The sequence below is a fragment of the Rhinolophus sinicus genome, chromosome 8, assembly GCF_057876585.1.
Source record: "Rhinolophus sinicus isolate RSI-liver-muscle chromosome 8, RSI-T2T, whole genome shotgun sequence".
Lineage (NCBI taxonomy): Eukaryota > Metazoa > Chordata > Mammalia > Chiroptera > Rhinolophidae > Rhinolophus > Rhinolophus sinicus.
This window is the reverse complement of record NC_142508.1, coordinates 52,891,111-52,916,893: the sequence shown is the minus strand read 5'-3', so window position 1 is coordinate 52,916,893 and position 25,783 is coordinate 52,891,111. Positions and strand designations below refer to the sequence as shown.

The 25,783-nt window shown below is 48.9% G+C and overlaps 1 protein-coding gene across 3 annotated transcripts; it reads right to left on the bottom strand.

Moving 5' to 3' along the window:
* Window positions 1-19,068, bottom strand: MEAK7 (MTOR associated protein MEAK7). 3 transcript variants are annotated; one of them, XM_074314499.2, is made up of 10 exons: window positions 18,938-19,068; window positions 15,617-15,654; window positions 13,764-13,920; window positions 12,366-12,543; window positions 10,909-11,139; window positions 10,410-10,554; window positions 7,936-8,361; window positions 3,806-3,924; window positions 2,049-2,228; window positions 1-1,567 (listed from the first exon to the last, which is right to left on the bottom strand). In XM_074314499.2, exons 4-10 carry the CDS (start codon window positions 12,516-12,518, stop codon window positions 1,457-1,459), a joined length of 1,365 nt encoding a protein of 454 aa, XP_074170600.2. In that variant the 5' UTR covers window positions 12,519-12,543; window positions 13,764-13,920; window positions 15,617-15,654; window positions 18,938-19,068; the 3' UTR covers window positions 1-1,456. The 3 variants fall into 3 exon arrangements, with proteins under 3 accessions (XP_074170600.2, XP_019602686.3, XP_074170599.2); XM_019747127.3 differs by having other exon boundaries at window positions 13,764-13,914; XM_074314498.2 differs by lacking the exon at window positions 13,764-13,920 and having other exon boundaries at window positions 18,938-19,062.
* Between the last annotated feature and the right edge of the window lie 6,715 nt (window positions 19,069-25,783).

Genomic DNA, 25,783 nt, shown 5'->3' with positions numbered 1-25,783 from the left:
TGAACACCAATGAACCTTTTATTAGTGAGATATTTCATTGCATTATATAAAAACAAAAATCATTCCACAACAAACTGAAGATTCAAGACCTAATTCTTCAGATTTATGGCAAAACTAGCTGAGAATTCCAATATCCTGTAACTGCTACCCCATCAGTTAGGAAGTCACATAATGTACCCGAGAGAAGCTATTTAAAAATGGCTTTTTATAAGGAAAGTCAATCATGACTGAGGCTGTGTGTGTCACGCTGCTGCCCTCCAGGTGCCATCCCAGCGTGTGCTTTTCTTTTGAAGGCTAATTTGCAAAGCCTTCTGCTCAGCCAAGGGCACTGCTTAAGTGCAAAGTTTGATGAGCCTCCTGCTAGAAAATGCAGAACCTGCAAAATGCAAACAGCTCAGTTTGCTATGGCTTATTATCAGGGCAAACTCTATAATAAAAGGTCAAAGCTTACAGCTAAAAGACAAGAGGACGAGGTATGTGTATGTCTGAGGGGCGCCCACAGCTCCTTTAAGGAGGGAATTCTCACAGTGTGTTTAGAGTTGCCTGGGAGATGGCGGCTCAGCTTGGAAGCCCAGCCCACCTAAGTCATCACTGGCCTTTGGAGATCACTGCAGTTTGTCCAAGCTGTCAAATTACCTGCCCTCACCTTCAGGAGCAGCACCGGGCAGGGAGGTTATGCTGACAGATGTGGTGCCAGGAGGCCCAGAAGCCAGGCCAGCGCTGCCAAGCTACTCATGCCTAATGTAGGCAGCAGGCCATAGTAAGACCCCCAAACGTCCCCCACATTTAAATTAGTAAAAGAACCACAACTTTGCTTCTCTGTTGAGCTCCTCATTTTCCCCCTCATGAGGAGCTCATGGCACACATTCATTTAAAACCACCTGAGAAAGGTGTATGTGGAAGCTTATTATAAACACCTATTGAGAATCCATGCCATTGTTATCTCCAAGACTTCAGCTATCCCCCCCCCCCCGTTAATACACTGTGCTTATTTATAAATACAGAAATTCCATGCCATAGGAAACTGTTTTCAAAGAGTGTTGAGATTCACACCCAAACACTTCTGTCCTGTATACCAGTTGAAATGAACACCAAGGCACGCTTTACCTGGGACAGCCTGAGCAGAGGCCACGTGACCCCCAGTGCGGAACCCCCTACACACAAGAACTCACAAGCCCGTCAAATGCTAATTCCGACCGAGGACTCAAAGGCCTCAGCGTCACTGCATTTCAGTGATATGAAGTGAACAAAGTACAAGAGTTACGTTGCTAATTCGACACTCAAGATTTCCGGGAGAAACACTCCCCAATCAATATATGGCATCAGAGGAATTTTACTCTGTTCTGATTAAGCACGTCCGGGCAATCTGGACATGGGGAGAGGGTCTGCAGGCTGTGTCCTCTGTCCAAGGTGAGGGACCATGCTCCAGCTCCAGGGCAACCTGAGCCCAGGGTCCTCACTCGTCAGGTATTTCCCGGAGCCCTTGGCTGTGGCGACTCCGCCCAGTCAACTCCAGCAGGACCCGGGCGTCCAGGTTTGCATCGAGAATGCTCTTGCCGCTGTTGGCCTTGGGAAGAAGGGAAGGGTGGATGTGTTCAGTGACCAAAGATGTGCGGCCAAGAACAGGCAGTGATGTTCTGCTGGCTTCAAGCTTATTAGAGTGGATCAATATCCTACTGCTGCCACAAGGAAACACGGCGCGGGCTCTGGCTCTCTCCCTGAGGTCCCCCGACCCTGGCCTGCCGTCGTTAGGAGGTGACAAGGTGAAGAAGGCCCAACGATCACTCATCGTAGAACCGCGGAACTAGAAATAACCCAGATGGGCCATGTACCCAGCCCAGTTCCCACCGTGGGCAGGGCCCCACTTCCCGCAGCAGTTCACTCTGCTAACCCCCCACCACGGACCCTGACAGGACCACATGCTGTGCACCTACCGGCATCCCTCTGGCCGAGAACAGCAGCTGGTAACAAATTTGGAATAAACTATTTCTAGATGGAGGAGTAGGAGGGGTAAAGCCAAGAACGTGGAGAAATGCCGCCATGCTCACCAGCTTCTGCCCCGAGGCGTCTCCAACTGCCCACACCTCCAGCTTCTCGAACCGGAAGTCCTCCTGGGCTGACAGCTGAGGGCTGTTGTATGTAGTACACGTGGGCTTGGCCTTGCTGTGCCCTTTCCCGAAGTCCACATCGATCCACAGCCCGAAGTAATTGTGCTGCCCTCCCATGCCCTGTGGAGGGAACACCGTCAGCGTTTCCTCAGTGTGAACCTCAGACCCTGAGCCCACTTCAGCCTTAAGTACCCGTCGGAGACAAGGGTGGATGAGAAGGGAATGTCATTTCCTTTTCTAACTCTAAAATATCTAGATTGGTGCGATTTCCATATCCCATTACGAGTCACTAAAACAATCATCGAGGTGTCTGGACTCCCACCCGATGGCTCCTTCTCCTGGGGCTGCACTGGCTGACAGCAGAGGACAGAAAAAACACACACCGTCAGGGCCCAGAGATCCAAACCACTAAAATAAGGGCAGAGGTCAACACAGAACTCGACAATGGAAAACCTGCAGGCAGGGACACATCCCACTGTGCTCTGAGTGCGTGAGTCCCTTTCTCAGTGCTACAAGGAGAGAAAACAGGAAGCAGACCCAGGGGTGACTCAGAGCTGTTTTCCCACTGCCAGCTCTAAGCTCGTGTTGACAAGAACAGAACTGCTGTTCCACTTCTCTGATCGCATCTCTGGGTGCCAACTCTACGCCTCTTCTCATGTCCCTGGGGGCCTGGAACTAATCTTGAGCAAGAGACCAGAGCAGGAAAACGCAGTCGACTCTCAGAGCTGCTTTTCTCCCTCGGGCTGATTACTAGCAAGTCCTGGGGACCTCCCGGGTGCTGCTCCTGAGGCCAAAGCCCTCACCCCTGTGGTCACCAAATTGTCCTTTCTGGGAGGTGTTTAGGGGTCCCTGGGTGGCCCAATGGGAGGCACACAGAGAGCCTGGGAAGGAACACAGGGGCACTCTCCATCCTGATGAGGGGCACCAGACTTCCTGGCCCCTGGCTCTGTAAGCACAGTACTGGAATTTCCCAAAAGGAGCTTTTTGTTCAGAAGCAGAGAAGAAAACAGAGGCTGGGGAGCTGGCGGGAATCACATTTCTCACCCCACACTAAGCTGGCTTTTATGTGTCGGGCTGAAGTGTGGATATGGGTACCCATGCCAGCCTCTCACCTCAGCCTCCCACTCACCCACCCTGGCCCCCTCTCCCACCCTTGGCCTTCACCCTGGTCCTCCTTTTCCTGTAACTGAGCCTCCAGGCTGGAGCACGGAACAGACAGGAGGTACGGTCACCAGTACTGGAAACCCACACACAGTTCTGTCGCTGTTGACCACTCCCCATGGGTCTGGGGAGCCCAGCCCTGGGTGTGACCCCTCCCCTAGCTCATCCCCCAGGTAAGTGGCAGGGCAGCAGGGGCTGCTGACAGGTCTGACACCAACACCATGTACAGCCATGAAGGCCACAGGACACCCAATCTGATTACCAAGAAAACTGGCTGAATCCGCCATTTATACACAAACCATCAAAATGCCCCAACAGAGGATCTCTCCTTCCATGAGAGAAATTCAGCCCTAGTTGTCGCTCATCGTGGCGCTGACACCTGGGCAGAATGAACCAAACATGGCACGCTTGTGTAACCGAATGTACACAGCGGCCCCTGGCATGTCAGGAAGTGCCCGCCTGGGAGAATCGGGATTCATTCCACCAGGGATGGGCACCACGAAAGCGGGACGTCCTCAGCCCTTCTGCGTCCTCACCAGTCCATTGGGGATGGTCTGCTGCCCGTGATTCAGGTACATGTAGTGGTCGTTGTAGCCCGTGCAGGTGTGCACAGCCATGCTGGGGGAGATGGAGAACAGGAAGCATCTGTCGTCCCCTGAAAATGAGCAGAGTGCAAATAAGCGGGATCACTGATCGGAGCTGAGTGGAGAGCAATAGGAATGGCACGCAAGCCAGCGCTTAGAAGGCAAAGCGGCGAGGACAGTCACATGGGTCTTCAGATGTGCCCTGAGCTTGCACACACCCGGGAGCTTGGCCATCGCAGACCAGTGTGCCGTTCCCAGGCCTCACAGAGGACAGGCCTAACGGTTGCCCAGAGCACCAGGGAATGAGCTGAGAGATCGAGGGTGAGAGTGACAGCTAAAAAGGAACATGACAAATGCTTGCTGGGGACACCTTTTAGCTCTTGCCGGGGAAGCAGAGATGGAAATTCTGCCCATTGTTCACAAGACTGCATCCAAGTCAGAAAGGGTGCGTGTCCTTTTAACTTAGGAGCAAGGCGGCTGGCGGTCACTCCAGGTACGGACTTGGTGCTAGCACAGCCTCCTAGAGTTGGCATTGGATACTGTGTAAGGTTGTCCCCAGCCTAAAAGAGCGTATCATCCAAAGGGTAGAGAAAACCTGCAGACACACAGCTGTCTCACAGGGAAAGAAGGGGACAAGCAGTGGAAGGTGACCGTCTACCTTCATCCAAGGGCACAAGTGCAGCCATGCTGCCACTGAAAGAAGCTACCCGTCAAAACTCTGGAAATGAACAGCGTCCTAAGTCTGAGTTCTCTTTCTTTCTTGATTCATTCATTCCAGAAGCACATTCAGCACCAGGGCAAGGGATGGAAGCCATACCTTACCCCCAGAAGCTCCCAGCTCAGGGGCAGCAAAACCAGTAATGTCCCCCACAGTTGTGAGAACTTGGCCCAAAGGCCTGCCTCTCCATAGTGACAGCGTGAATGACACCTGATGTCAAAACAAGCTGTACAAGCCAACACAAGATTCAGTTCATGATACTTTGGGTCAGACTACTAGTGAGGCGGGAAGGAAGGTTCAAGAAAGTATATGGGAACACAAATATGGAGGACGTGGAGGATAGACACAAAGGGGGATTCGAGCCCTGAGGGGCCACAAGGAGAGGAGAGCCCTCAGCAGCAGAAAGAGCCAGACAGGCAGAGATGGGCAAGTGAAGCTCGGGCCTCCATCCAGATGGATCCACAGGGTGGTGCAGTTGGAGTGCTCAGGGAGCTTCTGGAGGTGGGGCATTAATGCCTCCAAGGTCAAGAAGGAAGTTCTGAGATGGAGATGGCTGGGGTGAGAGCCACTCCCTGGAGGAGGGACCCCAGCAGGGAAAAGGCACATGGGGCACCAGCAGGGGCCATTCCCCAAACTGAAAAGTTTGCGTGCGCTGGGAAAGGGAAAGAAGGCGGATGAGCCTGGAGTGGGGCCATGATGGTGGACGGTGCTCTCGGCAAAGCCTCAGGCTGGAGTCCAGGGGCCTGGGTGGGTGGCCGCAGGAGGGTGGGAGCAGTTTTCCACACGATGAACTGCCCCAGCGTTGGGCACAGCATCACTTTGCTATGCAACCAACATCTCCTGGGTCCTGATGCGAAGCAGGGTGACGGGGCGACAAAGCGGAAGCCGCTCAGTTGCCATGGAACCCAGTCTAGTCCATTACGGGGCCTGCGCTCAGCAGGGAGGTCATGTCAGGAAAAATTACTCTCTAGGACACAAGGATCCAAGGCATCAGTATTCCAGGCAGAAAAAGTCACGTCCACAGTGAGGCTCCCCACCTAACTCTCAACAACGATCCTTAACAAGCACCCACTGCGACAGTTTACAAGCTGCCCTCCCACAGCACCATTTCACATAATTCTGGGAAACCGTGGCCCAGAGAAATCAAGCCCTTTGCCCAGGACCAGAGCTGGACTCATGAGGCTCTGTGCTCAGTCCAAAGCCACAGGCCTTTTAACTGCACCGCAGAAGACAGAGCAAAAGTGAAGTGAGCCAGCGGTTATCACTTCAAATCAAGTCGCAAATATTAGAAGTGCCGGTTTCCAGGACAAATGGACAAGAACACTCGCTGAACTTGACTGGACTCTGTGATGCAAGGCTGCCCTCTGCTGGAATCCCATCCTCATATTTCAGAACAGAATGAACGCAAGTCGGAGAACCTGGTAACTGCATTTTTCCACTGTTCTTCAGGAAGATTAATTCTGTTTGTTAAAAAGAAAACATTAGACCCAGCAGAGCCAACCTGGAGTTAATGTTAAAGGAGCTTCTATAATTGTATAGGAGCCTCTATAATAGGTTTTACCTACGAGTATAATAAAACTGTTCTGTATCCTCTCACGGCAATAAATCATGGCCGTGAGTACAGCTGTATGCTGAGTCCGTGAGTCCTAGTGAATCACTGGTGTGTGGGTAGTTTTAAGACCCCTGACACAGTGAGGAAGAGCTGGTAGCAGTACCTGGATTAAAGATCTGGAACATTCTAAAACCAAGAGAAACTAAAATCCTAGAAAGAATAGTATCTCAGGGATAGAAGTACCCAACCTTTATCCCATGATTCCTCTACCAATCCCAGGCAAAGGGCCGCCTGCCACTGCTAAAACTTCTCCAGTAATGACAACTCTGTACCTGGACACAGCCGGCTCCCCAGCTGGCAGAAGCTCTGCCTAGCGGAGGGAAAACAGGAACAATTGCAGAAGGTGCAGTATGACAGAGGACCACAGGGAGCTCATGGCCCTCGCATGGCTGGGGGCCTTCCTGGAGGAGTTGACCCAACAAGAAACTGACTGTGCAAACAGGTAGAAAAGGGAGAATGCAGCATGAGCCAAGTCCTGAGACGAGAGGGAACATGACCTATTGTGGAAACTGCAGGAAGTTCAGTGAGACTGAGCATGGAATGCAAGGGACAGGAGAGAGTCATGAGGGTGGAGATAAAAGGTGTGCCATCCTGAGGGCAGTGGGGTCTGTTCAAGGGTTTCCAGGAGAAGAGCAGCATGTAGGTTTGCTGGGATGTGGCAAACAGGTTGGATGAGTGAGACTAAATGCAGAGGGCCAGTGAGGAGGCAGCTGCATAACGCTGCTGATAATGAGTTGGAGAGAAGGGGAGGGAAAGATGCAGGCAGAATGAATGGGAGCGGATGACCGCCTGGCTCAGATGTGCAACCCATCCCAGAAGAACACATGGCTCTCTCCTCCATCTTTCGCATCTCAGACCCCTGGATCCTCCCTCCTACTGATCCAGCCAGGGAGGATATTAACCTCTCCCCCTCACTGGGAGAGACCCTCCCTGGAATTCATTTAGCCCATGGGAGTGAGAGTGTGGCTGCATCTGGTCTGTCAGAGCCACTAGAAAAAGTGGAGCCTCCCTCCACTTCACAGTCGCTGGCCTCCAGGTCCCTACAGAGAGCACAGACTTGAGGGGCTGAGCCACCCACCAGGGAACACAAAATGACACCAAAGCCTGAGAAGGCAGTGTCACCCCCTGAGTATGAGAACAGCACACTGCTGAGCAGAGTTATTTTCAAAACTGGTCCTTTAAAAACGTTTATCAGAGCATTTTCTCTTTGAGGAATGAGAATTTGCTCAGAGCCATCCATCCCCTGCATTGGAGATACCGCCAAGAACTTCCAAACTTTAGCAAAATCACAAAGCCAAAAATCCACAGCAGAAGCAGCAAAGAGGACCCACTGGGGTTCCAGGAAAGGAAGTGGGTCCCATGAGAGAAATTGTTCCATCTGAAAGAATCAGCGTCTCCTGGTCCCTTATGCGGCACCCACAGCCCAGCCTCTCCCATGGCCTGGACCTGGCACCATTTCATCAACCTGAAATTCAAGGTGAGGATACCTGTCCTGCTTACCTGACCTTGTTATCAGAATCACAAAAGAAACCCACAAAGCGTTCAACTGCCATGAGGCAGCATCATGTTTCACTTTCCTCCCCAACACATCCAGACAAACACTTGGAGGAGAAGATGGAAGAAATGCTTGTATGCTTTTAAGCTCTCACGTCCTTCGTCGGTGCTCAGAGGTCACCATGCCGCAGCCGTCTGACTAAAACTCCTAACAAGCACTGTGCCACCTACCACTGGGGTTTTGTGGCCAAGTCTTACCTTGAAACTGAGGCTTGATTTCCCAGGAGCAGGAGGCAAACCCACCGAACACATGGCCGTCGTGGTCCTCGAGGACTAACACACAGGGCCCCCGGTGTGGGATGCGCCCACAGAGCTGGGCAAAGCTGTGCCCATGGAGCTCGGATGAGAAGAGTAGGTGCCAGCGGTGCCGCTGCTCCCTGGGCAGGTGGGAGTTGACATAGATGACCGACAGGACATCCAGGATGCTCTCAAACTCCTGCCCTTGGTCGACTCGACGTTCAGGGACCAAAGTGGCCAGATTGAGGGCCAAGTGCAGGCGAAAGCCCCTGTGGACGATCACACTCAGGAATGTGGCAACGAGGTGGGCCCTGAACACCCAGTCCCCAATCATAGCTCGGTCACAGTCATAGTCCAGCCACTGGGGCCCCAGAAGCTTCTTGCCGTCTAGGGGAGGAGAACACAGTATTAACGGGTGATGACGTCTCCTTATAGCTATTCACCTAAACCTGTGCTGCCCAACACGGGAGCCATGCGTGGCTTCAGGGCACTCGACACGTGACCCCCCTGACTTCAGGTGTGTGGTAAGTGAGAAACTCACACTCAATTTCAAAGACTTAGCATGAAACAAAGAATGTAACATATCTCAATCATTTTTCACATTGATTCCCAATGTTAAATTATATTTTGGATGCATTATTAAAGTTAATTTCACTTGTTTTTTTAGTTATTATTTTAATGTGGGTACTAGAATATTTACTAGTTCATGTGTATCCTGCTTTGGTGCTTGAGTTATATCTGTTGGACAGTGTGAATCTAAACAATTCAACGTCAACACCCTTTATGTTTTTGTCTACTCCAAGCTACGTGTCCAGGAGGCAGCATGACCTCCCCCCGAGGCCCAGCTCCCAAACTCCCAGCAATTGTTCCTGGTTGCGCTACACCAAAAGCCACTTGTTCAGGGCTTCTGCCCTAACAAAGTCATTTGGAAAGCATTTTAGAAGTGTTTGGTTCTCCAGCCAAGTCAGGGTAGTGGTTGGTAAACTTTTGGTACCCCTCTAGTTTATCTGGAAGAACAGGTTTCAGTCACTACAAATTACGCTTCGTTGTTTCAAAGCAGTATCTATGATCCTGTTTTCTCTCTCTTACCTACAAAGAATGGACGTAATATGGTGGTGATACCAGAAGAGAAACTACTGGTACTGTATACATATATATTATGTTATATATTATGTTATTTTTTCCAAGTTCCAAATTCGTCACTTAAATTTTTGAAATATAACCTATTTTCAAACTGCATTTAAAATTCCAGCTTTAGGGGTGGCTGGATGGCTCAGTTGGTTAGAGCGCAAGCTCTCAACAACAAAGTTGCCGGTTCAATTCCCACATGGGATGGTGGGCTGAGTACCCACTGCAACTAAAGATTGAAAACAGTGACTGGACTTGGAGCTGAGCGGCGCCCTCCACAACTAGATTGAAGGACAACGACTTGGAGCTGATGGGCCCTGGAAAAACACTCTGTTCCCCAATATTCCCTAATAAAAATTTTTTTTTAATTCAGCTTTATAATTAAATTGTAACACTTTTATAAGACAAGTGTACTATGCAAAGAGATCCACCATGAAGTATTTTTAAATCTCAAGTAAATTTAAATATACACTGTTTCTCATAGAGTAACAGAATACACCTTCTTCTCAAGTGTATATGAGACATTCTCCAGAATAGACCATATGTTAGACGATAAAACATGACTCAATAAATTTAAATGGATTGAAATCATATAATATATGTTCTTCAACCACAAAATAAAATTACAAATCAGTAACAGAAGACAATTTGGAAAATGCACAAACATGTAGAAATTAAATAACACACCTCTAAATAACCAATAAACAAAAGAAGAAATCACGGGGAAATTAGAAAATACTGAGAATGAATGCAAACAAAAACATGATACACCAAAACTTATGGGATACAGCTAAAGCAGTGCTTAAAGGGAAATGTATAGCCATAAATGCCTCTGTTAAAAAAGAAGCGATCTCAAATCAATAACCTCACCTTTCAGCTTAAGGAACTAGATAAAGAAGACCAAACTGAACCTAAAGGAAGCAGAAGGAAGGAAAGAAAATACTTGAAATAGAGACTAGACAAACGACAGAGAAAATCCGCAAAACCAAAAGCTGGCTTTGAAAATATCAACCAAAAAATAGACAAGCCTTTAGCTGGACTGACCGAGAAAAAAGAGAAGACTCAAATGACTAAAACCAGAAATGAAAGTGGGGATATCATTACTGTTCTTGCAGAACAAGGATTATAAGGGACAACTGTGAACAGTTGTATGCCAACCAACTGGACCATCGAAATAGTCCTCCCAAGGTGCAAGATTCACCCTTTCTGATTTCAACCCTTTACTGTCAGGCTACAGTAATTGAAACAGCATGGTACTACTCTAGGCCACCAAGGTTTCCGTGTGTGAGCGCACACAGGGCACTTGCCTGCAAGCTTCATCTCGGAGAGCAGCTGAGCTGCCAGCACCTGCACCCTGGGCGAGGGGCCTGGGGCTTTCTTCCGAGTCCAGCCTCTCAGCTCCTGTCTGTGGTTTAGCACGTGCACTACAGAGCCCACCAGATCCTCTGTAAACTTGAAGATCACAATTTTACCATTAATAACATTTCCACTGTGACTGATGACCTACATCAATTCAATAAGGGGAAGGGCATGTTCTCTCTTTAATGCCAACTACAATGGCCACAACATGGGAAAAGACAATGTATCTTAGGGAGTTATTCATTTTTCTAATGCTACCCTTGGCTGGTCTATTTTTACCAAGGCCTTTATACAGCGTTCTGACCTCAACTAGTTACGTGCTCTAGGGTTCCTGGAGGGCAGACATCTCCACGATGTCTCCACCAGCTGCTTGATCATCCTGAATCCCCCACCTACGGCCACCAAGACTCCTTGGGACAGTTGTGATGGGCCTCATGGCCCCTCTACCTTTTGGACTTCTCTTGCTTTCACAGGACCTTCTGTGACAGAAATCATTTTCAGGATCACGAGACTCTTCTCCTCGGAGTTCCCTTTCAGCAAGTGGGACATCGACACTGTGAACTGCTCCTGGGAGACGCTCTCGCTGGGCCCCTTGGCCTTCCCCGTCAGGTCAACCCTCCGCATGCCGTCATACAGTCTGGTGACCATCTCCGGGGGAAGGGCTTCCCCAATGCGGCTCTGCTGGGCACAAGCAGGAGAAAAGGAGGGACAGGGTGCCAGTTAAATGGCGTAGGATCACAGAAAAATAACAAGGGGACCAAGACCAACCACGGCTATGCCACCATGCTTCTACTTTCCTAAATCCCTCACCTAAGGGCATCACGACACCCAAGGACCCCACGCTTAAAGCGTCTTGGCTTGCGGCTCATCTTGCCCATCAGATTCCCACCCTCCCTGCTCACTGCTCAAAAAGAGTACACCTATTTCTGTCCGTGTTTTCCAAGTTCTGCTGGAAAAGCAACCTCGAATTTCTCCCCAAAGGAAACTTGACTCAGTTGCCAAGGTTTGCTGATCAACTTTTAACCATATTTTTCTCGGTAAACACTTGTGAGCATTGCCACCCATTCTGCAGTCAAGTCCGTAATTGGCCCTTCTGGTTCTGTCTGCTCCAGCTTGGTGGGTGACCTGGTGGATGGGGGTGCTTTTGGTCTACTGGAGATACATGTGCACGCAAATACACTGCATAGCTGGCCAGTTTCCTCATCTGTGCAGTGAGTATGTTGGGGGGGTCCCCAAAGCCCTGTTGGCTCCCATTCTGCATGTTCTAGAAGAGGAGGCTGCTAGAATGTCTTCCCACATTGCCTTGCCTCCCACCACCCAGGAAGATGGGCTAATGTTCTCTCTTTCCCATGTCTTGCCTCAGTCTGAGCACTCCGACACGTGCTTCAAAGCCCCATGGAACGAGACAGAAAGATGGAGAAACACGTAGTTTTAACTTTTTGTCAGGTGAACCCTGACTGAAACGTCATTATTTTGTTAGGAGAACCATAAAATCCGTAGGCCATCAAACACTTACAAATCCTAATAAAGTCAAAGGAACACTTGAAATTTTGCAGTCACGGGACCTACGAATCCCACTAAAGCTGTATCACCAGGAGGGAAATCAGAAGACAATGGTCAAGAGGTGGGAAGCAGGGCTGGCCCCTTTGGTCAGTCTCAATTTAGAAATGTCCCCAACACATCACGATACAAAGGCAGAGCAGAGTAGTTGCAACAGAGATCACAGTAGCCCACACAGCAGAAAATAGGTACTACTGACCCTTTAGAGAAAATACATTTTTCAGTGTTCCCATACACCTCTCTGATAGAGAGCCATAAAAACGGGGAGTCGATTTTGGCTCGGGGGCCATAGTTTGCAGACGCCTGCTCGGGACTAAACATTAACTGATGACTGTTATTCTTGCCTTTAGTGCTTTCAGAGAGAAGGATCTGGGTGAGGTATTTGGGTTGCTTTTCTCCGATGACAGAGCATCAAACAATCTATCCATCTCAGCCTGTTCCTCAGGAAGAAACTGTGAACACACATTCTGCCCTGATCGGCTTTTGCCATTCCCCATCTTTCCCAAAATCTGGCAGGAGTCTCTGCAGAAGAAAAAGACACCAAGTTAGAGAGAAAAATCAAAATGTAACAATCATAGAAAACAAACGTTGATGACTATATGATCAAGTCAAGAAATATTGATCTAGCTGTAAAATGCAGCTAAAACGCATCAGAGCTACGTAGTATTGTTTCAATGTGGTGGAGCTTAATAGTCAATTATAAATAAGTGTGAAAACCCAGTCTTGATTCCTATGATCTCTGAAAGCATGCTCAAAATTGCTAAACAGTCTGGATTGTCTATTTGAAAAACACAGTTCCCAAGCGAATATGACTGAAAGGTAGAAAAATCAGTATTTTAATCTAAATATTCATTTAAAAAAAACACCTGAGTTGAAAAAAAAAAATCTCTAAGGTCGGATGATCATGTTGACGTAAGAAATGTCCAAACCTGTAGAGAATTTTTATGAATTTATTTGAGCCAAGTTGACAGTTACCAGGAAGCCAAATCTCAACGGGTTGAGGAAATGCTCCAGAGAATGGCAATTTTGTAGCTTAGTTTGTACATGAGCGTAAAAGGAGGAGACATAAAGTTTACATGAAATCCATTGGTAGTAGATTCAGGGGGTGGGAGAAAGCAAAGCAGGGAAACCTCTGGGATCGGATAAAAAGTAAAACGGGGAGACACATACTTCTTTGACACTGGTGGGTACAGGGCAGTTAGTAATTCACATTTACAGCACATAGAGATGGTATTCGAGGAACAAGATAACAATGAGGGGTTCTGTGGGCTCTGCTCTGGGGAAGACGCTGTGCCCTGAGGGGTATGGAAAAGACTATGCTGATATTTCAAAAGTATGTCATTTTCGATGCAAAAAGACGACAGGCTCACGGTAAAGACTGATCTCTGTCAAGGCCAAGGATGTGACTACCGGCCATGACCCACTTTTAGTTAGGAATTTTTATGTTCAGACCATCCCACGTGGTTATGCTCCGCCTCTGAGATTGTAGAGCCTGCCATGCAGGCCCCTCTGAGCTTGCCAGGTTTAGTCTGTGGCCTCTTTTTCACCCACAGCCACAAGTATTTGAATAAAATCAACACCTTGGAAATATCGCTGACAAAGGGAATATACTGTTTGACAGGTTTTCCTTTGCGATCCTGGCTCTGGCTCTGCCTCCTACTAGCTGTGGAGCCTTGCGCAAGCCACTGAAACTCTGTGCCTCCATTTCCTCATTTCCAAAATGGGGAGAATCACAGCCCTACCTCAGAGATTGCTGTGATAATTCACAATTGTCACTCTTCAGATTCCAGCCAGGGAGTTCAGCAGTGTTTGCAGAGGCGAGCACCCAAAGGCAGGTGACTTTTGTTCATTATCACAGACCTCATTACACGAAGGGGTCAAATGACAACAGATCTGTGGCTTCAAAGAGAAAAACAGTCAGATGTTGGTTAGAGCGCAAGCTCTCAACAACAAGGTTGCCAGTTCATTCTTTTTAATGGCTGAATAATATTCCAGTGTATGGAGATACCACATTTGGTTTATTCATTCTTCTGTCGATGGACATTTAGGCTGCTCCTACCTTTTGGGTATTGTACACACATGTTCATGGCAGCACTATTCACACGTACTTGTTTGAGTCCCTGCTCTCAAATTTTGGGGGTATACACATAGGAGTGGAATTTCTGGGTCCCATGGTAATCGAGTGTTTAACTTTTGAGGAACCACCAACCTGTTTTCTATTTTCTATTCCCAGCAACAAAGCATGAGGTTTCCAATTTCTCCATATCCTCTCCAACACTTTGGCTATCTTTTCTGTCTTTTTTATCACGGCCACCCTGGCAGGGGGACCGATCTGCCCAGAATAGAAAGGCTGCCGCAGAGGGCTCCTTGGAAAGGGGACTGTAGCACACTTGCAAAGGCAGACTGGAAATGAGAGCTTCCACAAACCAGTCTGGGGCTGTCACTCACTGGCCATCTGATCTAAATGCTTCCACTCAAGTTTCTCAGCAGCATAAGAGCCAAGAAGGAAACCTCCAGTCCTGCCCTCAAGGTCCAGCCTGCATGAGGCTTTCTTCATCTCTAAGATACAGAGGACAGCACTAGCTGGTACCTGGTCCCCTCCAGGGGCACAGCCTAAGCAGCCCCACCAAGGCAGACCTATCCTGTCCCACCAAGTCCTCTAAGAGCCCCAAGAAACAACTTGATCATTTAGGACTCAATTAGGAGATGAGCCAGCATCATTTGATTTTTAAATGCCCACCAATTCCAAAGGAGAATAGGAAAAGAGTGCAAAGCAAAGGGAGAAAGAAGGCGCCTACATCAGTGATTCTGCAGTTATTGTCCCATATCCTACATGCTGCGTGCATTCTGAAGAGACCTACGGCAATGCCCAGGAGAAATCATAACAGAAATCATGTCCAAGCCCACTGGCTAAAGGTAAGCAAGAGCCCGCACCATCAAAGCCACGTTCCCACATGGCTGCAGCCAGGAAGCATGGGGGTCTCGGTAAGCATGTGTGAGGGGGGCTTAGGATGGGGCTAGCGCTGCCTTCCTGGGAGGCTCAGAGAAGGGAGGGTGCGGCCTGGATTGGGTGTGATTCAGGGACTGGGTATCTTCATTTTTAACAAAGATGCAGGAGGGACAGAAAGGAGCTAAAGTTATCATTCAGAACGACACTGCCCCGTTTGTGTTTCCCAGGAAAGGAGGATGGGGGCTATTTGGGGAGTTCACACAGTGATTTTATCTCTGTACAGCGTGTTTCTGCTTTTGCTTTGTTCGGTCGCAGCTTTACACGTATTACTGGTAAATCACGACAACTTTAATCAAAAGTATTTTTAGATTCATACTCCCCCACACACACACACACACACACGAAAATGTAATTCTCTCAAAATCTGGGTTAATTTATCAGGTCACCAGAAAATTTGTCACGCAACTCTCCCTGTACCCCGATCTTATTATTCTGCTGCAATCCTAAAACTGGTGAACGTATAAGAAGGCACCCTAGTGAATTCATTTCATTCTTAGATAGGATCTTCGTACCACTGATCATGACACTTTTTCACTTCCTCTAGAAAACCTTAAGGTTCGTGACATGAGAAGGCTTACGACTTACCTAAATGCCGGAAGAGACGTATGCAATCTTCCTGACACCTGGGAGGGAAAGGTTTTTGAGACATTAGCACAGCTTCACTTCCGAGCTGAGCTTTCAAGGCTGTGCCCACCCCAGGCAGACTCCTGAGGCTGGCCTCATGGAGGCATGTGGTCCCTCTGGGCAGTTCCTTTCTGCCCTTGTCTGGCTCAGAGGGCCCTTGCTGTCCACCTTACACACCTCACCATTCTGCTCAGCCTTCGGGTTCCAAGACCACCCAGCATTTGTGACTTTCCTAGAGTTGACTGTTGCCTTAACTTAAATGGAGACAGAACTAGCCTCGCTCACTCTGCTTTCTCCCACACTACCACCGGCCTTACTGGTTGGCTAGTATCTGGAAGTCAAAATAGAGATTCTGTCCCATGGCTACCCGCCCAGCACCTGAGCCAGCCTGGCACACACAGGCACAGGATGTACCTGTCCAATGACTATGTCATTTGTTGCTGGCCTCTCAGGTGGACCGGCTTATTCTCCCACCACCTTGTGGGCTCCCCTATGCAAATCCCAGAATCCTGGCTGGCATGGCCTCGGTCCTGAGAAGGCCCAAGACCCCCACGTTCAGCTCCCACAGGATTCACTCCCAGCTGCCCACAGCATTCAGGGGCCCCTGGGATCAGTGCCACTCGCTCTACCATCCACAACAGGTTCCCTGCCCAAGAACAGGCTCCAGGATGCTTCATCGTTGCGCCCCACAGCCAGGCCCCATCAGAGAGCGGGCGACACAGAGAAGCCTCAGGCAGGCCTGGGCCTGCAGGACTGTCCTGTCCAACAGGGAGAGAGACAAGTGCTGTGGGGATCAGTGGGGACTGCGGTGAAGAGAACACAGCAGCCAAGACATGTTCTGGCTGGGTCTTCAGGCACCCATGGGTGGTTCCCTGCACACTGTGCACGAAGGTGTGGGTGAACACTGAGATTAGCAAGGTAAGGTCTGGTGTGGGGAAGGTACCGGAAGGGGCTACAGAGCTAGGGGGGCCCTCGTCTGCCCCTCCTCCAGCCTACCCCACCTCCTCCTCTGTCTCACTAGAAACTGCTTCTTCCACTGTTGTGTGTAAACAAATCAGTATGGAGCAGCCCGGCCACGTCCTCTAGGGCACCCAAAGAGTGAGAGAGGAACAGGCTGGGCGAGCAGCCAACACAGAGGGCAGAAACACACAGGAGAGGTGTGGACCAACAGCATGGGGGTGGGAACAGGGCACCGCCAGGTGGAGACCCCGGGAAAGGCTCCGAAGCAGGACCCACTGGCAACACTGGTGTTTCTTCCAGAAGGAGGGAGAAGAGGGTATAGCAGCCACAGTCGGAGCTTCAGGCCTACAGAAGCAGGGGCAGCCTCTAACCACAAGCCCCTATGCCCTGCCCTACCATTCTTAGTCTACAGGGCACTGGTGAAGTGATGCATCTCAAAACAGCCCTAGAACAACCCATCTCCTTTTAAAGAGCTCCTGCAGGGCCAGATGAAGTAACGGCAATGGTACCAAATGATCCCCGGTTCATCCATCTTAGCCCTGACTGCTTTAACCATGCCAGAAATCTCGTTAATCAACTTTGAGGTAGACATGAAAGCCTTGGGTGCGTCCTTACGTCTCCCTCAATGCAAGTTCCTGAACTTTCTTTCAGTCCCCAGCAATGGTTTTCTCATGGGACTGTCCCGGGTGCACCTCACTATGTGGTACAGCCTTTTTCCTGGCAAGTTGTGCATGAAACAACCCTCTGCTGGCCTGCGTCTTCTGCAGGTTTATATATATCAAGTTCTCTTTCAGGAGGACACACCTCATTGTTCCTCGAAGATTGTTTCACATCAGTAGTTCTCAACTGGAGGTGGTTTTGTCCTCCAGGGGACATTTGGCAATGATTTGGGATTGTTGCAACTGGGGATGGGGTCACTGCTGGCATCTGGTGGGTAGAAACTAGAGGTGCTGCTAAATATCCTTCAATGCACAGCATACACCCACCTCTCCCCCAACAAAGAATTACCTGGCCCCAAATGTCAGCAGGGCAGAGGGTGAAAAACCCTGGCTGCCGAGGATATGGGGACATGGGGCAGAATACGAGGGTCCACACTGAACTGCACTGAATCATAGCCAGAACATTCCCCTCTTAGCACAGGGGCCCCAGGCTCCGAAGTCGTGGTGTAAGCAAAGATGGGCAAATCTGAGTTCGAGTTCTAACACTTGCTGGTTTTATGACTCTGGGCAAGTTATTAGCCTTTTCTAACCTTAGTAAAATGGGGGAGTGTCACCAGTCCTGTAATGAGGTGGAAAGGATCACATGAGGTAACATAGGGCACTGAATTCTGCTTTCTGAAGCCAGAGACAAAAGGCTGAGTTCTTGCCTTAGAACAAGAGAAACAGCCCAGCTTGGAAGGAACAAACTCCCTCAGTGCTGGGGGGGTGGGGAGGGTGCCAGGAGCCCTTTTCTGCAGAATGGGGCCTGCAGTTCCAGCTAGCATCCTAGGGTAGCTCGGTCAACCCCTTCTCAGAGCCTCTTCAACTGGCTCCTGCCCTGGGGGTGCTCTCCACCCTGGCCTGCCGACCTCTATCTCCCAACCTCTAAGGGGCCACTGTCCTGAGAGTGTTGACTTGACCCTCAGCACCCCCTTTCTGGGAAGAGTCCAAATGCCTCATCTGGAGAGAAGTACTTCAAGCCCTGTTTACATCCCAGAACCAGCAACCCTTCTGCAGAGGAAGCTTGAGCCTGGGCCAACCTTCAGGCAGTGCAGAGTCCCTGCTGACCAGAAGGTGACCCGTCCTGCCCATGGGGGGCTGCCTCACTCCTGGAGACCCACTAGCTCATCTGCAGAGGTGTCCGCCTGGGAGAGCTTTTTTTCCCTCTCCCCTCTACCCTGAATTTAGTGATCAACTCAACTAACCTGAGGAAAAGGAAAAAGCTAGTAGATTGTCATCAGAATACATAAAGGAAGATTGCTCCCTAACCACCCCTCGTCCCTACCCCCCCCCACCCCACCCCACCCACACACACACTCCAGCATAACCCCCATAATTCCTCCGTGACAGCTAGCGGCGATCCTGGGGATGGCACCTGCTGAGACCCTCTGATCTCCATCACACGAAAGGCACAGCTGCAAGGTGATTTTGTGCTCCGACTGACCATACGGGGAGACCCTCCCTCCCTCGCAGCTGTTCCCCCACTGCCCCCCACCACCTTGGGGTCAAAGACATGGGCAGCCAAGGCGGTGCGGGGCCCAGGAGACTTCTCAGAACCAGGGCCATCGTCCCCGATCCCTACCCCTGCCTCCAGTCCCCGGGCCAGTGCCTCTGCTCAGCTCACCTCTGTCTTCCGGCAGCACCGACCTGGACTCACTTTCCTTCCGGTCAGGCTGTCCAAGGATTTTCCCCTGGAGCTGCCAGCCCTGGTGTCGGGCGACAGCGCAGACGGGCGGCTATTTGCCCCAATCGCAGAAGTGGAAGCCGAGGGGGCAGAGTCCTACACAGGAGTCAGCCAATGCAATGCCCCTTCTGGGGAGTGGGCTGGCAGTGGCGGGCAAGGGCGGGGCCATGGGCAGGGCCCGGCGGGGGCGGGTGTGAGTGGGACCAACCGGCAGCGGCAGGCTGGGAGGAGCGGCTAGGAGGGGCTGGAGGAAGGCTGGTGCTGCTGCAAGAGGAAGTGAGAAAAGGACTGGAGAAAGATCTGGAAAAGAGAGGCTGATGATTCAGGTGAGAAGCCAGGGAAGCCGGCCTGGGGAGGGAACGGGTGTCTGGGGTTGGAGTAGAGAACATTAACTGGGATGTGGGAAAAATGGCTGGGAAGGGGGTGTGGCTGGGAAGGGGGTGTGGCCGATAAGGGGTGTGGCTGGGAAGGGGGAAGGGGTGTGGCTGGGATGAGGGAATAGATGGGAAACAGGCTGCACGTGGGGGTTGAATATAACCCGAGGAGGAGAACGGACCCAAAAGGAGACATAGTGAAAGAAAAGAAGGGGGTAACCCAGCTACGGAACCTTCCTCTGCTGAGGCCCCCCATGGATGAAGACCCAGGCAACTTTCCTCTGACAGCCCTCACTCCCTACCACTAGTTCTAGCCGCCTCTCAGCTCTAAGAAAATGCACTCTCCTAACTAAAGCTTGGGTTCCTGCCCTTCCCCATGACCTCTGTCCGCAGCCCACCCCTTACCTCCCTCTGGTAACCGAGTCTTCTGCCTGCATTCTCTCCTAACCTATCGGTCCTCCCCAGTAGTCTTTAAACGTGCTTAAGTCTCTCCACCGTTGGTCAATAAACTTTCCTGACCCCCCATGGCTTTCTCTAGCTAGTACCCACCCTGCCTTCACTCCAAAATGTCTCAAGACTGTTGTCCCCACTTCTTTACCTTCCATTCAGTCCCCAAACAACTGAAACCTGGCCCCAGGGACCCTGTCACTAAATCTGATGGGCACTTTCAGCCCGAATAAGCAGTGGTTCCCAGTTGGCATTCCTGCCGCCCTGTTCAAGCTCTGCTCCCCGCGCGTCTAGGTAGCTCAGTTCCTGGCTTTTCTCCCCCACGCTCCCTGTCATTTTCATTCAGTCTTCCCCGGCTTCTGCTCTACTGGAGTTCCTCACACTGCTCCCTACGGCCCTCTTCTCTTCTCACCCAACACAACCTCCTCAGGAGAGCATTCTCCCTGGGATAACGTCCTTCCTCCAGACTTCAGTTCCCACATATCTGCTGTGCTGGTCCCCAAACCTGCACACCCAGCTGGTCTTGTAGCCTGCACCCTGACTCATATGTCCACTTGTTTAGCAGACATGTCTACAAGGCTGCACCTCAAATTCAGCCCAGCCAAACTCAAACTTGGCCTCTTCCCTCTAAAATTGCTTCTCCTGTATATCTCCTTCCTTAGTGCAGGTCCCACCTTCCATGCCTAGTCAGAGACCTGGAACCATCCTAGTGCCTCCTCCTCCCTCTCTCCTCATATTTCATTACTTACTAAATCTGTTTTACCTCCAAAATATGTCCTGCATCCACCCACTTCCCTATATAGGTCCTAGCTAGATCTAGACAGCAGTAACAACCTCCATCCTGGCTTCTTTGCTTCCTCCAACCCATTTTCCACACTGAACACACAAACACCTGTCCTGCCCTCTTGACTGAGAGAGAGACAGCATCCCAGCATCAGCAGGGCCATTCATCAGGCCAAAATGACAAACAGGCAAAACCAGCTGCAAAGTTCATAGGAATAGTATTTCTCAAGGACACCTGGCTGCAGCTGTAGTGTTCTAACAACTCCTTTCTTAAAATAATGACTTTTTATTCAAAAAGAACTTTGAACTCTAAAATCATAGATTAGCAGAAACTTTGTTTGAAATTCCATCAGTGAGCATGAAACTTCCAGCTCTCTTCTAGAGGCTGAAAGACACCTTAACAGAGAAGAGCCTGGATTTCCAGCCTGGGTGCAGAGCACCAGATGGGTGGTTTCTGGACACGACATCTCACAGCTATCTTGACTTGGTGGTTCCCAAGGAAAGGGGAGCCAGATGCACTTTGCAGCCCATCCCTGATGCTGGCCCCTTCACATATGGCCCTGCTTTGTACCGCCCCTGGGAAAACACTGCTTCATGTCACCTCATCCTTCCAGAAGAGCTATGAAAACTCTCTTTACCTTTGCCGGGAGAACTACCTGGGGTTCCCAGTGCAATGAGTTAACACCTGATTTGAAAGACTCTGGGGTTGACCCTGAAGGTCCTAGGCTGGTGGGGCCGGAACAACTGGAAGGTCCAAAGCAGCAAGGGCATGCTGTCCCTGCAGTTCGCAGATACAAATTGAGCACCTACTACACGCCAGGTGCTGGGGACATTGCAGCGAGCGACAGAGCTCCTGCTCGCATCAGTCCCCACTCCTTGAATGAGTTGGCAAACGATGATTACATTAAAGGGAGAAGGTGGTTGGGGGCTAGGAGCTGTGGATGAGAGGTCTGGGAAAGATAAAGGAGGAAAAAATGAGGACAGTGAGAAGCTATAGCAGGAGGACAGGTGGAATATAAAAACAAACAAACAGGGACTTCCAGGCTTAAAAAGAACTCAGAGGCCATCCAGACATTTCCTTTCCTGTGTCAAGGGTCTACTGCCTGTCCAAGCTCTTTCCACCCACCTTCGTCCACCCCACCCCCACCCCCAATCAGATGCTTCCTGGCCATTTTCCAAGTTGGAATAGGAGAAGCGAGCCCCTGGCTGCCTGGCCCTGCCTGAGGGCTGTGTCTGGTTATGACAGCTCGTGTAAGGCACGGCCCCTCGTGGAGGAAATGTTGGAGGAAATCTTCTGAGCACGGAGCCTGACAAGAAAGGAGAAGCAGTTCCATGAGAGCAAAGTGTCCCAAAACCCAGCCAACACCACCCTCCTGTCGGCGGTGACAGGTGTGAACAATCCCAGCTCTTCACCTCAACTTATTCAAGTTAGGTTTCTGCCACCTGCAGCCAAAGTAGGACAAGGATGAGGTCCCCTGTACTTCTCACACACACAAGCCTTGTGTGTACACTTGCAGTAATATCCGAGGTGGTTGCATTCTACGCAAAGAGGCAATTCCCTGAAGGCTGAAGCACACCAAGTACGGCAGTAGTGGCCGTCCCAGTAGATGCGGCCACTGGGGAGGAGGGGTGGGCAAAGGGAGTGTCCTGGCTTTAGAAATTAAAACACAATGAAACCAACTAAAAATCGGTCTGCTTTATGTCAGCAAGAGCCAGCAATTCTGAGCAACCTCAGTGATATAATTCTCCTCCCTGTAAAAGCCTTTTACAGGAGTCCCCCGCTTACCGGTGGGGCATACGTTCCAAGACCCCCAGAGGATGCCTGACACTGAGGAGAGTGCTGAACCCCATATGTGCTGTTCTTTCCTGTACATACACATATACCTGTGATAAACTAGGCACAATAAGAGATTAACAATTCAAAATGAGAACAATTACAACATTAGATTGTAATAACAGTTATGTGAATGTGGCATCATTAAGGAAAGTTCCAGTTTCTTGAACACACACTATGTGGTACCTCCAGTCGATCTGGTATCCGAGATGGCTACTAAGTGACCAACGCACAGGAAGCATCTGCAGCGTGGAGACACTGGACAAAGGGATGATTCATGTCCTGGGCAAGACAGAGCAGGACATGAGATTTCATCACACTACAAAATGGCATGCCATTTAAAACTTATGAATTGTTTATTTCTGGAATTTTCTATTTAATATTTTCAGACTGCAGTTGACTGCTGGTAACTGAAACCGCAGAAAGTGACCCCACGGATAAGGGGAGACAACTGTACTGGTCTAAGCACTAAACCCGCGGCTGGTAGACTTTTTCTGGGAAAGGCCAGAGTAAATATTTTAGATTTTTCAAGCCATATGGTCTGTCACAAAGACTCGATTCTGCTGTCATTGCACAAAAACAGCCACAATATATAAACAATTGAACATGGCTATGTTCCACTATGACTTTATGTGAAATTTAAATTTGAGTGTCCATAATTTTCACACGTTATGAAATATTATTCTTTTGATTTTTTTCCAATCATTTAAAATGTGAAAATCATTCTTACTTCACTGGTTATATAAAAATAGGCAGCTGGTCAGACTTAACTTGCAAGCCACGGTTTGCTGTCCTCTGTTCTTAACAGTTACTGCTGTTACTGTTGTGTTTTAATATTTATATAAGCTTCAAGTTTGCACCTTTTTATTACAAAGCCTTCAAAAACTGGGTTTATTTGGAGAACTCCCAGGTATGGATCTGGCTCCCAACACACAAGCATTCATCTCAAAAGTTTGAAATATCCAGAATTTTCTGAGCTCACTTAGGGTGCGGTGTGGGTCTCCAGCCCATATTGTAGAACCTATACCTCCATTAAAAGAGTAGGTTTGAAATAAACAGATATTGAAAAGTCCAAGAAACAGACCTCAGGCTACTTCAATGCTGTCATTATATGTCACGTGGAGGTTTTATGGTTAAACATTCTCAACTGTGGAGCAGTCTAAAAGCTTTTAGAATGGATCCCAAAGACACAAAGCCGTGGACAGTTTTTCAGTTTCTGGAATGTAGTCTGGAATGAAATTCGTATGATTCTCTGTCCAACATAGCCTTCCATTTAAGGCTTTTTCTGTTTGTATAGCTCTTGCTTCATGAAAGAAATGTGGATAAACTTGTTTATAATATGTATGATTGACTAAATAAATAACTACAGAAGGAAAGGCAAATCTCCCTTTCAAAAGAACCCCAATAATTACGTAGGTACTCTGCAGTCACGGAGGTGGAGTGTAGCTCCCCTCTCCTTAGGTACGGCTGTGCACAGCGAGCTCCTTCCAACGAGGACAGGATGGACGTGGGAGAGGGGCCTTAACTATCCTGACAAATGCTACCTCAGGCAGGGGATCAAGGTCAACACAACAGTGATAAATGACGCTGATAGTTTGGACCCTTGATATGATGAGATGGAAATGGCACTTTACTTCTGGGGTCTTCTGCCCCAAAACCCATAACCCCAGTCTAACTATGAGAAAAACAGACAATCCCAATTGAGGGACATCCTACAAAATTCCTGACAGCACTGCCTGGAACAGTCAGCGTTATCACAACAAGGAAAGTCCAAATAACTCTCACAACCAAGAGAATCCTAAAGAGAAGTGATGACTAAATCTGAAGTGGGATCCTGGATGGGATGGATCCTAGAACAGAAAAAGAGTAACAGGTAACGAGGAATTGGAATAAATTATGGACTTTAATTAATAATAACGTAGGAAAAATGATTCATTATTTGTAACATGTACAATAATGTAAGCCATTCATGCTGTGAGCAACTGGGTACAGAGTTTAGACTGTACTGTCTTCACATTTTTTCTGTATACCGAAACTATTCTGAAAATAAAGTTTATTTAAACAAAATACATGTTCTTCCACCAACTACGGGCAAAGATAGACAACACATGTGGCTATACTATTGAACATGCATATGCAAAAAATGTCAATTTTGATGAAGTGATTGACAAACCTGCAGTTAAGGTTCTAGACAGGAACCATAATATTATTATTACAAGGGACCAATATTGTTTGAGGGGGCTCTGAGACCATTCACACACTTGCTGATTCACTAGAAGGATTTAGGGACTCAACCTACGGTTGAGCTCATGGCTAATTTTATTACAGTGAATGAGTAGGACCAGCAAAGGAAAAAGACACTGATGGTGTCCGAAGAAATCCATACCCAGGCTTCCACCATGTTTCCTTCCCCAGGAAGGATCACACATTGCTCCTTCTTCCCCTAGCAATGAAAAAATGCCATACCATGTGCAATATTTCTGCCCAGGAAAGCCCATTAGAGACTCAGCACCCAGGGTTTTCGATTAGGGGCTGGTCACGTAGGCACCCTCTGCCTGGCACCTACCCAGATCCCAGACTCCCAGAAGGAAAGCAAGTGTTGCATATCGGCCATACATTCTGTATGCAGACAGTCTAGGTACAGTGACCACCCATCTCAGTTAGGAAAGGCAGGGAACAGTTCAAGTGCCGAGTTCCCAGATGTCAGCTAAGGTCAACCTTATAAGGAGGCCTTTGTAAAGAGAGTCTCAGGTGTGCTGTATTAACTCTTCCACACAAATATATAGTATTAAGTTTCCCCTTTCTTCAAAAAATACGTTAATGTAATTATAAATTAATCCACTATCATCCCCCTTTTATACTGTAATATAAAATGTATTAATGAATTTATTTTTCAACGCTGTTTACTAGAATGATTAAATATACAAAACTCAACAAAAGAACATTTTTACTCTGCATTTTTTTCCTGACCATTATTCATTTCATTTCATTTCATGATGATTTCCGAAAATAATTTTGTTAAATGGAGGGGGCATTACAAACGATCCATTACACGTGTCAGAAGCACCAGGTATGTCACTGCCTATAGGGGGCTTGCAATTTAAGACTAATGTCTCCATAGGTGTTTAAACGTGGAGAAAGGCACTAGTTACCCGATACTGAAGTGGTGCCACTCTGTGGCCACGGCATAAACAGTTTACAATCCCATCTGCTCCCTGGCTTGGAAAGTATTTTGATTATTTTTTTTAATTGGGGGAGATTTATATTATTCGAAATTCTACATATGAAATGAGACCGTTGTCATCATTGGATATCCATCCGTTACGCTCTTTCAACCAGTCGCTGCTC

Bases quoted from the DNA above. Each gene is read 5' to 3' on its own strand.
- MEAK7 (XM_074314499.2), bottom strand. From the start codon at position 12,518: ATGGGGAATGGCAAAAGCCGATCAGGGCAGAATGTGTGTTCACAGTTT. The intron at 8,362-10,409 runs GCAAGTGCCCTG...CTCCTCCCCTAG, and splicing joins CTCCGAGATGAAGCTTGCAG to ACGGCAAGAAGCTTCTGGGG. The intron at 2,229-3,805 runs GTGAGGACGCAG...TTCCCTCCACAG, and splicing joins AGACCATCCCCAATGGACTG to GGCATGGGAGGGCAGCACAA.